Source organism: Piliocolobus tephrosceles, chromosome 5 (genome assembly GCF_002776525.5).
Source record: "Piliocolobus tephrosceles isolate RC106 chromosome 5, ASM277652v3, whole genome shotgun sequence".
NCBI lineage: Eukaryota > Metazoa > Chordata > Mammalia > Primates > Cercopithecidae > Piliocolobus > Piliocolobus tephrosceles.
In genome coordinates, this window is record NC_045438.1 from 37,365,561 (window position 1) to 37,380,108 (window position 14,548).

A 14,548-nucleotide genomic window follows, 5' to 3' on the forward strand; every position below is an offset into this window, starting at 1 on the left:
TTTTTGAGACAGAGTCTCACTCTGTTGCCCAGGCTGTAGTGCAGTGGCACGATCCTGGCTCACTGCAGCCTCCGCCTCCCGGGTTCAAGCAATTCTCCTGCCTCCGCCTCCTGAGTAGCTGGGACTGCAGGAGTGCGCCACCATGCCCAGCTAATTTTTGTAGGTTTAGTAGAGAAAGGGTTTCACCATGTTCAGGACGGTCTTGATCTCCTGACCTCGTGATCCACCTGCCTCGGCCTCCCAAAGGATTACAGGTGTGAGCCACAGCGCCCGGCCCCAATAACCAGTTTTTTACAGTAACTGTTTCAAAGAAAACAGTACAGCCAGGCAGTGGCTCACGCCTATATTCCCAGCATTTTGGGAGGCCAAGGTGGGAGAATCACTTGAGGCTAAGAGTGAAGACCAGCCTGGGCAACACAGCAAGACCCCTTCTCTACAAAAAACAAAGTAAAATAAATTAGCCAGGCATGGTGGCAAGCCCCTGACAGTCCCAGCTACTTGAGAGGCTGAGGCAGGAGAATTCCTTAAGCCCAAGAGTTCGAGGTTACAATGACCTATGATTGCACCACTGCACTCCAGCCTGGATGACAGAGGGAGGCTCTATCTCTTAAAAAGAAAAAAGAAAAAAGAAAAAAAAAAAAACCCACCAAAGCATTGCTTTTGTTTTCCAGTTCAGACATACGATCTCTGCTACATACAGGCTAAAGTCCAACAATTCAAAGTAAAAGTTTTGGACTAAACTTCATAACTAATATTCCCCTATGGGGCATGGACAGTAGGATGGTAAGCATAATGACAGGGAAATCTACAGGATCAGGGCAGAAACTGGCCAGACATTGCTATTCATGGGCTTTCCCTAGGGCCAGTGAGCAGGTTCAGAGAATCAGCCTGAGTGCATTAGCAGGCTCTTTCACACTGCCCTGCAGCAGGCAGCAAGGCTCCCGTTGGAAATCACTCGGTCCTGCTGCCAACTTTCAAGGCTTATACACCAACAGGGTCCTGGACTAGGGGCGCAGAGGGGAACCCAGAAAAAGACTTCCTATGGTGGATGAATGCGTAGGTGGCTCAGAGTCATGAGCTGGGTTTTGGACCCGATGGTTTTCTGAGAGGCATCACTACTCTACACTGTTTCTCAAAGTACTACTGGTATGCCAGGCCTTTCTCCAACACCAAGACAACAGTGGACTATCTACAGAAATTCCATCATAGCTTGTAACTTCTAAATATTGAGAAAAAAAGCTATGTGATACACATGCATAATAACACCCTACTGAAAGAAGTGAAGTCTACCGAAAGCACCATTTTTGAGGGTCATAAAATCAAGTAGTAAGTCAGGACTGACGTGTTCTGTTTGATAACATAGAATACAATAAACAGAGAAAATAGAGTATCATATGTAGACACGCAGTAAAGGTAAATCTTTCCACAAAGCTATTCCATGTATGCATGCCGTGCATATATGCCATGTGTGGCCTGGGAACCAATGTAAAGTGTATTTATTACTTTGGACAAAGTAATAAATTTATTACTTTGGACAAACAAAACTTTTTAAACTCTCTGACTTAAAAAATAAACTACAAACTTTTTAGGCCCTGAAAACCCCAAAACATTCACACCATAGTTACTGTAGGACATTATTTCCCCCATTTGCAACAAGCATGTATTCTAGAGAAAACTAGCTCAACTTTCTCAGAAACTAGAGAACTTACTAATTGGATTTTTGTTCAAACCTTTATTATTAGTTGGAGTTGGAACATAACCTTCGAGATTTCTAAAGTCAGTGGCATAACCTTCCCCTGGTTACAGTGACATAAGAACACAGATCAACTGAATAAACCAACACATTCTCCAGAGTGGCGATGTAACCAAGGTCTGCTGATCCAAAGGAATGTTGAAGGAGAGAAACCCCAACCTTGCCAGCTTCATAAAGCATCAATAGCACACAAATGAGACACGGTGGCTCAAAAGTGACTTGTAAATGCAACAGAGCTAAGATACTTATGACAGAACAACACTCAGGCATGCACACTTAAGGACAAAGAGTTGCACTTGGGAAGCCAGCAAGGAAAAAATATTTAAAATATCCTTTTATTATGGGAATAGAGCGTGTTGAAGAACTCAGCACTGAAATGACTTTCATTGTAGAAATCAAAGTTCTTTTTCCAGGAAGTCAAAGCATTCTATGTACTTTCTACTGGTGAAAAACTTACGTAAATAAATAACTACCAGGCAAGATGATCACAGCAACCAAACTAAGCACCAGCCACAACCACCCACAAGGTAAATTCACAAATTGCCTTGTGTCTGCTTTGTAAAAGAATCCCCAACCAATCAAGACTAAAGCAATACCCACCCTTGTTCAGGAAGGAATGCTGGTTTATCTCAGAAGGCAATCCAGAAACACCAGATACCCAGTTTCTGCTTTAGCTGAGGCGTTTCTAGTTACAAAGTGAAAGAGAAGCTTAGGGAATAGAGGCAAGGGAATTGTATCGACAATAAAATATACTTATTCTCATGTTCTCTCCTCAAGTTTATAGAAAGGACAAAACTCAAGTGATACTGTTTAAGCAAATCTCAATTGCTTATGGCTTTTATTAATACTTGTGAGTTTTCCTTCAAGAAAGCTAAACATATATTAGGCCCAAACCTGACAATTTACTTCTACCACTAAAATTATTTTCACCAGTGAATAGATTAGCCTTTATTCTTGTTCTATACCTTTTTCAATGATGTACAAAAACGTATTAAGTTATGTCTTAAAACATAAAAACAAACCTACAATACTACAAGTGTACAATTAGTGATGCAAGCAGCATATTCAGAAATTTGACCAAGCTCCCACAAACCACGATTACTTAGGGGATGGGAATTCAAAAAGTCTTAGCTAAGTGAGGGGGTGGAACTGGATCAGTGTGGGAGTCATGATCTCTTCTTTCCTTATAGCTTATCCCCTCCTCTTCCCTCCAGGTTACTGCCACCTTCTTCCATTCACTACTACTCCCAATACAGTCTTGTTCAAAAATAGGAGGGCATGAAAATGGGAAAGTAGAGTCCCTCTTCATTCCACCACCACTAATGAGCACCCACTCTAGGAAACACCTTGTGGGCCAGGTTGCTCCCAGTAATGTCACAATTCAAGCCATTTTCACATTGACTCCTCAGTATGAGTTACTCAGAAGGTTGCTTTACATCAAGTGTATGCAGCACTAGGCGCTCGCCAAACACAAGAACCCACGATGTGCCCGCCACATGAGGCGCACGCCCAAGCATGCACCCAAACACTAGAAAGGAGTCCAGAAAATGATGCTATTGGTAGGGGAAGCACTGACTGGGACACTTGGCCAACAAGTCCTCCCCCTACAACCACAGGGGGAAGATGGTCTCAGACAACTGCTTGCCTACGCAAGCATTCACCTAAACGAGATGCAGCCAGCACAGTAACGAATTTTAGCAAAAGCTAAATAAATAATTGTTGGTTTAATGTCTATAATATCTGCTAGTCAGTCATCAAATGTCAGCGATGAACTGATAGAGAATGCTCAGAGATGCTGAATTCAATGGAACACAGAAGAGGTATGGTATGGGCTAACGAGGGTCAGACCACAGCTACATCACTGCAACCAGCTTCAGGCATCCCCAGCCTTACACCCCACACATTTGTGTATATGAAGAGTGTGTATGTTGATTATACATAAATTTTCCAATCACATTTATTAAGACAGTGATTGCCATAAATATAATCTTTAATTAGGGAGATTAGAAATATAAGGTAAAGACTACCCATAGTTCACAAAGCTAGAAAAAGTATAACTATACATTGGAAAAAATCACAGATGCTGTTGCTAACGGAACAAGTAATTATGAAAATCTGTGACTTCTCTTAATAAAGATACCCTAACATGGCCAGGTGTGATGGTTCATGCCTGTAATCCCAGCACTTTGGGAGGCTGAGGTGGATGGATCACCTGAGGTCAGGAGTTCGAGACCAGCCTGGCCAACATGGTGAAACGCCGTCTCTACTAAAAATACAACAACAACAAAAATTAGCCGAGCGTGGTGGCACGTGCCTGTAATCCCAGCTACTGGGGAGACTGAGGCACGAAAATCGTTTGAACCCTGGAGGTAGAGGTTGCAGTGAGCCGAGACTGTACCAGAGCACTCCAGCCTGGGGGACAGAGTAATACTCTGTCTCACACACACACACAAAGAGAGCCTAACATGAAAATCTGTGGTTTCATTACTACTTTCCCTTATGTGCCTATATAATCCCTTCAATCAGAACTCTGTCTTTTCTCAGCCCCTAGATGACCTAGTTCTAACTTCTAACGCTCCAATCCCTTCTGCACGCCATAACCAGAGTGGGTTCCCTCCAACACAGCTTCAACCAAGTATTCACAACAGATATTTACTTACTATCTGCAAAGTGCAAGGCACTTGAAAAAGACAGGCTAGACTTCAAAGGGCTTCAAATCTAGGAGAAGTATGAAGCACATACTCAAATATTTTCAAAGCAGAGTATTTGCCCTTAAACCAAAAGTTATTAAGTCCTTGACACCAAAACACCCTAGGTGCTTTCAATGTCATTTCTCTATCTGAAGAATTATACTTCATTCCCTGCCTCCCCACATCTGTTTCTCTGCCCAGTTTTCAGTTCTCTCTAATGATCTGACCCTTCCTTACCAAACCAACTATTGTTTTTATTGGTCACTTATGATATCCAGACTATGTTTATTAAATGAATGAACTCATGTAAAGTTTTAATAATAGTGTCTCGCCACGGTAAACATTCACTAAATATTAGCCATTATTAAGCTTATGGGTAGGTTGACTGATTCAGACATGATTTGCAATATATTATTTTAATCATTTCAGGATTTGATGTCAGCACTGAGATACAAACTCCTTGAAGGATTACATAAAGGAAGTGATAGTTTCCACTTGAGTTGCCTAGGTTATATAACTACTCCAAAGACACTTCTACAACTGGAAATTCTACATAATAGTATAGTCTACACTAGGATAAAGACATTTTTTGACTCAACTGACTATTGATAGTGAAGAGATTATCAATCCAATGGCAATATCATTAAATACAACAGATCAAATTTGTAGGCTTACAGCATATCTATTAAACAAACATTCATTTATTCAATAAATAAATTGTACCTGCTACTGATATGTATGATGAATAGGTATTACCCCATTGCACAGTGTGGCTGGTGTGACTGTGGAGGAGAGAGTGAGGAGGAAGCACAAGGAGGCAATGGGGTAAGGGAAGCAGAATGTATAGGGCTTTAGAGAGCACTGTCAAGGTTTAGTTATTCAATTCCCTGGAGAAGGAAAGCACCTGAGGGGTTTCAAGCACTGAAATTACACGATTCACGTTTGAGGTTTAACAGGATCACTGAGGCTGCTAGGTTAAGATCAGCCCAATTGGTGGGGAGGGGAGCGGTGTGTACAAAGGTGAAAGCAGGGAAACCAGTTAAGAAAAGATTGCAATAACACGATGAAGCCTCTCCTTATCAGGCTTGGCATCGTTAATTCCATATCTCCTCTCTGTTCACTAAAGCCAGCTTTACTAATTGGTCAAAACAGCCCTGATGAAATTTTTTTTTTTTATACAAAGTGCTTGATACGTGCATAGTTTGAGTGAAGCAACAGAAAACACCAAAAGTATGAAATTATGTTCCACAAACAGAACCCTCTCTTTTATTACACTCAAAAAAGTCCAGAGTTGAGAGCACTGATAATAAGCATACAGTGCTACATATAACTTGGACTTCTGAATGGTCTTCTGTCCTCTCTTGCTGTCTCCACTCTTGTTCCCCTTTGATCCATCCTTGAGTCTACACTGTTTCTAGAGTGATCTTCCCAAAATACAAAAACAAGCTGGGCACAGTGGCTCAAGCCAAGCCTGTAATCCGAGCACTTTGGGAAGCTGAGACAGGTGGATCACTTGAGGCCCGGAGTTTGAGACCAACCTGGCCAACATGGTGAAACCCGTCTCTACTAAAAAATACAAAAATTAGCCGGGCTAAGCCAAATTCAGAAAGTATTTGCTTAGCACATTAGCCTATGCGCACAGCACCATTTAACCAAGTCCCAGATGTCTTAAGTATACCCATTCAGCAACCATTTATTGAGCACTTAGCCTTGGGGATTAAAAAATAATAATAATAAGATTGAGTCTCTGGCCTAAAACAGGTCACGGCTAGTTCAAGACACAGACAAGTAAACAAGTAAGCATAATCCAGTGTATGATAAACACAATTAGAGAGGAATGAAGAAGGCAGAGAAATAGCATAGACAAGAACCATCAGCTCTGCCTAAGGATGTTAGAGAAGACTTCACAAAGTTTTAAAGGGAGTCTAGAAGGATAAGTAGGAGGTCAACAGGCAGGGGAGGTGACTGGAGCACCCTGGCACAGGGAATAAGAGGGAACGTGAGGTGCTAGTTTCTGGAGTTATGAAAAAGCAATGGGGCCGGGCGCGGTGGCTCAAGCCTGTAATCCCAGCACTTTGGGAGGCCAAGACGGGCGGATCACGAGGTCAGGAGATCGAGACCATCCTGGCTAACACAGTGAAACCCCGTCTCTACTAAAAATACAAAGAGGTGGCGGGCGCCTGTAGTCCCAGCTACTCGGGAGGCTGAGGCAGGAGAATGGCATAAACCCGGGAGGCGGAGCTTGCAGTGAGCTGAGATCCGGCCACTGCACTCCAGTCCGGGAAACAGAGCGAGACTCCGCCTCAAAAAAAAAAAAAAGAAAGAAAAAGCAATGGGTCTGTATGCTAGTTCTGGAGGGGAGAGGACGGAGGCAGATCTCGTAAGGTTTCACACCGTGTAAAGTGATGTGGGCTTCATTCTGTACGCAATGGGGAGCTACAGAAAGGTGATCCAGTTGTTTTTGTGGGTTTTTCTGTTATTTGTTTTTCTGAGACAGAGGCCTGCTGTGTCACCCAGGCTGGAGTCAAGTGGTGCGATCTCAGCTCACTGCAACCTCCGCCTCCTGGGTTCAAGCGATTCTCCTGCCTCAGCCTCCCAAGTAGCTGGGATTACAGGTATGCACTACACCTGACTAATTTTTGTATTTTTAGTAGAGATGGGGTTTCACCATGTTGGCCAGGCTGGTCATGAACTCCTGAGTTCAAATGTTGTGCCTCCCCGGGTGCTGGGATTATAGGCTTGAGCCACCGGTACCAGCTGGTTTTTGTATCTTAGAAAGATCACTCTGGAAACAGTGTAGACTCAAGGATGGATCAAAGAGGAACAAGAGTGGAGAAAGCAAGAGAGAACAGAAGATCATTTAGAAGCCCAAGTAAGAGCTGATAAGGGCCTAAACTCTATGAGGACAGACATCCAGGTTCAAACACAGCAGACCTTTAGGAGATTAAACTGAAGTATTTGATAGAAAAGACTGTAGTTTTGAAAAAAACTCCAGGCCAGCCATGGTGGATCAGGTTTATAATCCCAGCATTTTGGAAGGCCAAGGCAGGAGGATCATTTGAGGCCAGATGTTCAAGATCAGCCTGAGCAAAAGAGAGAGACCCCATCTCTAAAAAAATTAAATTAAATTAAAAATTCAAAAAGCATGGTACCCTGTGCCGATAGTCCTAGCTACTCAGGAGGCTGAGTGGGGAGGATCCCTTGAGCCTGGGAATTCAAGGTTACAGGGAGCTATGATTGCGCCACTGTACTCCAGCCTGGGCAACAAAGCAAGACCCTGTCTCTAAAAAAAAAAAAAAGGAAACAAACAAACCCCTCTAATTTGACAGAACATGTTATAATTAAACCAAAACACCCTGAAATGACAGGGAAATATATTTTATAATAATTGCATGAGACATAAAAATTAACCCTAAATAATATGCAAGATCTTTTAAAATTATAAAAAGGAAACTATTGGCCAGGCGTGGTGGCTCACGCCTGTAATTCCAACACTTTGAGAAGCTGAGGTGGGTGGATCACCTGAGGTCAGGAGTTTAACACCAGCCTGGCCAACATGGTGAAACCCCGTCTCTACTAAAAATTCAAAAATGAGCCGGGCGTGGTGGCAGGTGCCTGTAATCCCAGCTACCCAAGAGGCTGAGGCAGGAGAATCGCTAGAACCCTGGAGGCAGAGGCTGCAGTGAGCCGAGATCATGCCATTGCACTCCAGTCTGGGCAACAGAGCAAGACTCCATCTCAAAAAAAATAAATAAAAGTAAACTGTTCGTAAAGATCAATTTCAAAGGTTTCCGTAACTTAGCAAAGACATTTTAATGGAAAAGAACACAGGTTACTCAGTTCCAAACCCAAGCCCTGACAATAAGTTGCTTCTTTTATCACTCTTAAGATACTTTTCATAATTTTCAAAAAAGATATTTTTCATAATTTCAATGTCTCTTCTCAAAACAAATGCACAAAGTTTTTAAACTAAAAAAGGAAGGATACTAGATAAAATATCATTTAAATCGAACTTTAACAATTTAATTTGCAAATAAAGACATTTTACAATAAAACAAGGCAGTGAGACAACAGAGTCCCAACTTCAGAAGAAAAAATAATAATAATCAAAGGTCAATAAAGGGCAGTCTCAACAAACCAGATAAAATATGGTACTCACTGTGTGTCTCTTTCACAGAATGTCAACTTCAGTAGGAAGTAAGAAGAATACTATGACATTCACTGATGTCTTTTGTTAAGACACCACGGTAAAACTTCCTTTGGCTATTTTTCTGATATATGTAGTAACCCTCGGAATAAATAAAACTTACTGATCTTGTTTCACTCTTAAATTTGTGATGCTACTTAACAATATTTTTCAATATTTCTTAGGTTTTCTTAATGCCATAAAGAAGCTATTTTTTATGGAGGTTTTTTTTTTTTTGGTTTGAGACCCAGTCTTTATGTTTGTTTGGTTTTGAGACCTAGTCTTGCTCTGTTACCCAGGCTGGAGGGCCGTGGTGTGATCTTGGCTCATTGCAGACTCAACCTCCTGGGCTCAAGCGATCCTCCCACCTCAGCCTCCTGAGTAGCTGGGACTACAGGCACACACCACCATGCTTGACTACTTTTTCTATTTTTTGTAGAGACAAGGTTTCGTCGTGTTCCCCAGGCTGGTCTTGAACTCCTGGGCTCAAGTGATATGCCCACTTCGGCCTCCCAAAGTGTTGGGATAACAGGCATAATAAGCCACCACACCTGGCCCAGGAAGCTATTCCTAAATCTCACCATTTTAACGAATTTATTATCAGAAATAAACCACAGCTATTTACATGGAAACAAGATCTTGACTTTTGACCTAGCTGCTTTTGGTCTTTCATGTCATTTTTCTCCACTGTAATATCTGGACATTAGTAATCTAATTATGCACAAGGATCCTGCTTTCTGCAACTATATTATTAGGAGAAAAATTGGGATGAAATGACTTTAATAGATCCAACTCCTGCACTCAAAAATTGATTATCTAGTATATGGATTATTCATTACCCTTGATACCTAGTATGGCCATTCTCTGGCCATTTTTATAGTGGCTGAGAAGGGAGGGCACTGACATTCAAATGATTCCAAGCTGGTAACATTACTAGTTTGTATGATAAAGTCCAGAAGGAAAGGAGAAAACATTGTTTAAAGCAAGGCTTTGCATGTCAATTACCCTCTCTATCTGCTGACCTGCCAATACCAGGATCATGAATCACACTTCTGCCCAGCTAAATGGAGAGCCGGGGATACAACAAAACAAGCTCTGCTCAATGAGAGGACAGACACCCCATTATGACTCCACCTCTTTCAGTTTTATTTGAGTGAGCAAGAAAGGGGAAGCACAGAATAAATACTACTAGTCATTAGTTTTCCTCAAGGACCTTCCACAGTGCTAGAAAAGCAGCAGGTACTCATTAAATCTTGTTCAGTTAAATGCTAACAGTCAGAAGACCATGAAAACATGAAAATGTTCTGGATAAACTTCATTTATCTGGACCTTCTCTTATCCAGACCTTCTCATCTAGGTCATCGTGTTGCACTTATTCACAATTATCCTACATTCTCTCTTTAACCCCCCACTTTAGATGTCTTATCTGCTTCTCCATTTAAGCATGAACTCCATGACTTCAGGGACTGAGTGCTATCTTTCTTTGTACCCTGCACATAGTGTTCAGTAATGATTCCACCAATAAATGCTCTCACAACTTCACGTGAAAAGTTACATATTGTCTCATCTACCACTGCATTCTACTTTTTTACTATAAAGAAGATTGTGATTCACGCCCTTGATTTGTATGGCTAATTAAGTTAAAACCTCATCTACTACTGCTGTGGGTCATATCATACTAAGAGCATAAGAATTGATCATTGCTGTTACCCAATTCATTCTTACCTCTCCGAGTATAAACGGGGATTCAAGAGAATTTTGAAACTTGTAGTGTGCTGTCAAACACACATACAAAAGAAAACATACAGATGCTTACTGGTGGCTGCTTTGGACCTATCGATATGTATCTTGTAATTACTTTTTAAGCTCAGGCACAGTAGTCTAATTAGAAAATGCATGCTAGTAGCTTCTAATCTTAAAAAAGATTCTCAAAAGAAAGAAGAATCTCAAGCACTATAATTTTATCCTTAGTTTCTTGACATTAAATCATAAAGCTATTGGTTTGTTGTACTGAAAGATATCCATAAGGGTAACCACTTCAAAACTTTATTTTCATGTTCCTGATAACAATCCAGCATAGAAATTCCCTATTAAAAGAGCTTCTGTTTCAGAAATTGAATGTGTCTCATACAACACACTGATGGTAGGAGCTCAGCAGGCTAATGGTGCAAAGCATACCTGGAGACAGCGGGCAGGGAACAGGCAAGCAGTGTGGCCTGGCAGCAGCTGCTGGAGGGGAGAGAGAATGCCAGGAGCTGCAGAACCGGACCTCCACCAACCACAGATCCCACAGGGGGACCACTGATGCGAGGCTGGCTTGTTAAGCTACAGTTGCCCTACCTCGAGCTGTCACTGTATGATGGTTGTGGGTGTGTGTGTGTGTGTGTGTGTGTGTGTGTGTGAGACAGAGAGAGAGAGAGAGAGAGCAGGGAGGAAGGAGAGCAGGTTTTTGGCAATCTGTATAGATCAAAAAATGTTAATGTAAGTTAGGGGGGTTGCGGAGTAAACTGAAAGGAAGGTGGATTAGGCTGTGCATGATCTGGGCAGGGAGATATAAAAGATGCTATACATTCCCATCAGACCAGTGTGTCTCCCAGTGCATATTTATTTGCAACTAAATCCTAATGTGGCCACTGGGCATTCTTAGTATTGCCTGATAATCCTCGCTAGAGTTTCAGCCTATTTGATGCTTCTGAGAAAAAACTTCATTTCTGCCTAATTTTTCTTGAAGACTTTTCCTCTTTTGATCTGCTTGCATAAACAAATGTCACTTCTGTATTTCTCCAAAGAAAGGAATTGTGTGGAAAAAAGATCAACTGTTATAACATGCCCCTGAGACAAGATGTCAAAGTTGGAAGCCAATTTTCTTTTGTAAGTCAAATGTGAAAACAGAATATAATGCCATGAATTTTGATGTATAAGCAGCTTTTTAAGGATTCTCTCTGACACCATATGTCAAAAATTATATTATTCATGCCCAATCATTTTTTAAAAAACACATAAACTTACACCATGTATTATGCTTCCATTTATCTTCACGAAGCTACTGTATCCCCTATTCCATTAAGGGATAAAGGGCACAATCTTTTGTATTGCTACGTAAGCAAGTCCTCCCTTCACAAGTCACCCCTGTCGTTTACAATGACTTCTTTATTTTCCACAAGTCACGTGTACAGTATTTGCTTTATTTCCCAACTAAAACAAATACACGCAAATTCAGTCTCTGTTCCTTTAATGCTAATTCAGATGAAGCATCTACAGTAGAAATCCTACAGCCTCGTGCTCACATGTATACAATCATTAACAGAGACTTGACAGTGGTTGACTTCAAGTCAAACAAGTCCTAAAAAGCGACCTTCGGCAAAGCCCAAAGGAATCAAAACTATACCCTCGCGCGACCACAGCACTACTGAATCCACCCTTCAAACATTTTTGTTTCAAACATTACAACCCAATCATTTACCAAAACCACAGCTTATTCCTGATTTAGAAAAGTAAAGTTCACGGACTTACTAAGCTATACAACTCCAGCCAGAAAGCACAAATGCCTTTTCTAAGCCTGGCAATCACACAGCATTTGAACTGAAAACCCACATTTTTAAGCTCAGAATCAGTGGGTCATTGTTGATCACCTTGTTGATATAATAAACAACTGATACTTTCAAAGATTATTAGCTAGTCCCTCTTGTGCCATAGTTTAATAGACAAGAACAAATAGTTTACACACATTCCCCCTGAAGAAGGGCTGCATTAACGCTCAGCCTGTGCGATATAATTACTATACTCATAAGCACATATTTAACTTAGTTGATTCTCTCATGTTTCAGTAGTTCTGCTTTCCAAAGCAGGGGGAAGCACAGGTCCCTGAAAGACTCCAGCAAGGTTTCTCTTGGCACGGGGAAGAATGTGATAAACAGGGAAAACACAATCACGCGGAATGTCTGGATTTGGTTCCTTTGTGATACTTAAATAGCACTCCCCTACTGGGCTTTGCCCACTGCACTGAATGCAGAAACCATTTGAGAGCTTAACAATTCAGTCTCTACACACACCAAGAGGAAGAACTCAGAAAATCTAAATATAAAATAGGAGTATGTTAAGAAATATTGACCTGTTTCCCTCTCTCCCAGCAGGACTGATATTTTTTTTTTTTTTTTTTCCATCTTGGAGGCAAAACATGTTAATCCTGAGAACAGAGTCAACGTCAATCTGAAAAGAAACTTGATAGAAAACTAAAACTCTGGTTAAAAGAAGGAGAAAAAAAAAATCCAAAAACTCCTTGGGACCAACATATCAGGGTTAAGCCCCTTGCGTGTTCATTTTCCTTGATGTCACAGCCCAACACCAGCTTAATTCAAGCATTCATGTAATTCATCAATCTTAGAAGAAGGATGCAAGAAGACTATGTATGATTCCTGAAGTTTTCTCAGTACAGTTTTACAAGAGCTCCACGTTCTAGCCCCAGATTGCTATAAGGGCAGGAGATTCTCTCTGGGGTGGTGGTTTATCATTGAACTTTTCACAAGTCACATGAGCATGTGGCTCTCAGGGAGGGAGAGAGGCTGCCGAGAACAAATAACAGCTACTTTATCCTTCTTTGAATGATACAAGATACAAGCTCAAGCTGAATCTAGTTGGAAGAGCATTTTTATTTTAGACTTGTAAACAAATGACGCCGAATTCCAATACAAAAACAAACATTTCAAAAGAAACTCCTAATAGGGGCAAAAATCATGAAGGCGGAGTGATAGAAACAAAGAATTCTACATAACAAACTTTTTCAAATGTTTAAGTTTTTAAAAAATCGAGTCACCTTTTCTGGGCTGGGCTCTGTATATCCAGTTTTCGTCATCCACTTCCACCTGCTGCCCACAAACCGAGAGCTCTCCATCACTGCGAAACAGCCTCTTTGTCTGCCTGGACAAGGAGGAGAAATTTATCCAACTCACAGCACGTGAGAGAGAACCTGCATTCGGCTTCAGTCTGAAGGAACCTGAAGAGCCTTCCTTTTTCATCTTCTTTTCAAAATCAACTAGAGACAAAGAACAGACCAGCAAACAAAAAGCTGGGTTTTTTGCATTGGCCCAGGTCCTCTCCACACGCCTGCTGTTTCCCTCTTAGACAACGCTGACAGTCAGGCACGGCATTATCCAAAAAGACGGCTTCTGTGTCACCCGATTAAAAAGAAAGGGAAAAGGAGGGATTAAGAAAGAAAAGAAAAATGTTTTACCCTAGCCACATTGTGGACTCCGTTTCTAGATCAGCGATATCCACGGCCAAAAAATAATAAATAAATAAAAGTATAATTTAAAAAACGAAACAGGGTGTTCATTTCAGGAGCACTTGTCAGGACTTTGCAAAACACAAAGCCAAGGCACTCCGACTCTTTGGTGTGTCCCTAGCACTCCAAATTGTAATCCTACTCCACTCCTGGGCATCTTTCCCCACCAGGGCAGAAAGCCAGCTGTCGGTTGCAGAAAGAAGGAACTCCTCACCCTAGAGAAAAAGATTCAGGGTCAAGCCAGGCACCCAGTTTACAGTTCACCCACACGGTTACTTGGGAGAAATCAAAGAGCTCAGCTCACTCGCCCCAGCACAGGGCAGAATCATACACCGCCTACTTGTTCTCCTTCCCGTCTGTGAAGCGCTCGTTAAGAGCCGCAGGACTCCGCAAACAATAAAACCGGCTGCGTGGCTATTGCTTGGATTACAGAGCAAGCACTCCTGCGAAAGACGATAGGCTTTCCTGACACCAAAGGCACCTCATTGGAGACAGAAAACCCCGCCTCTCCACAGTCAATACTTCAGTGGCAGCTCAAACTTCTGAACTTTAGCGCAGTTAGGGGTATGTAAGTCTGTGCAGAATACAGACTTCTGGGCATAAAGAAAAAGAACTTGATTATTAATTATCAAACCATA

The 14,548-nt window shown here is 41.6% G+C and overlaps 1 protein-coding gene across 1 annotated transcript in view; it reads right to left on the reverse strand.

Moving 5' to 3' along the window:
* The window catches only part of NHSL1 (NHS like 1), a 152,766-nt gene extending 138,458 nt beyond the window's left edge, over positions 1 to 14,308 (reverse strand). The window contains exon 1 of the mRNA XM_023190992.3: positions 13,443 to 14,308. Coding sequence (XP_023046760.2) covers positions 13,443 to 13,644 — 202 coding nt within the window. The 5' untranslated portion in view covers positions 13,645 to 14,308. The remainder of the gene's footprint in view (positions 1 to 13,442) is intronic.
* Between the last annotated feature and the right edge of the window lie 240 nt (positions 14,309 to 14,548).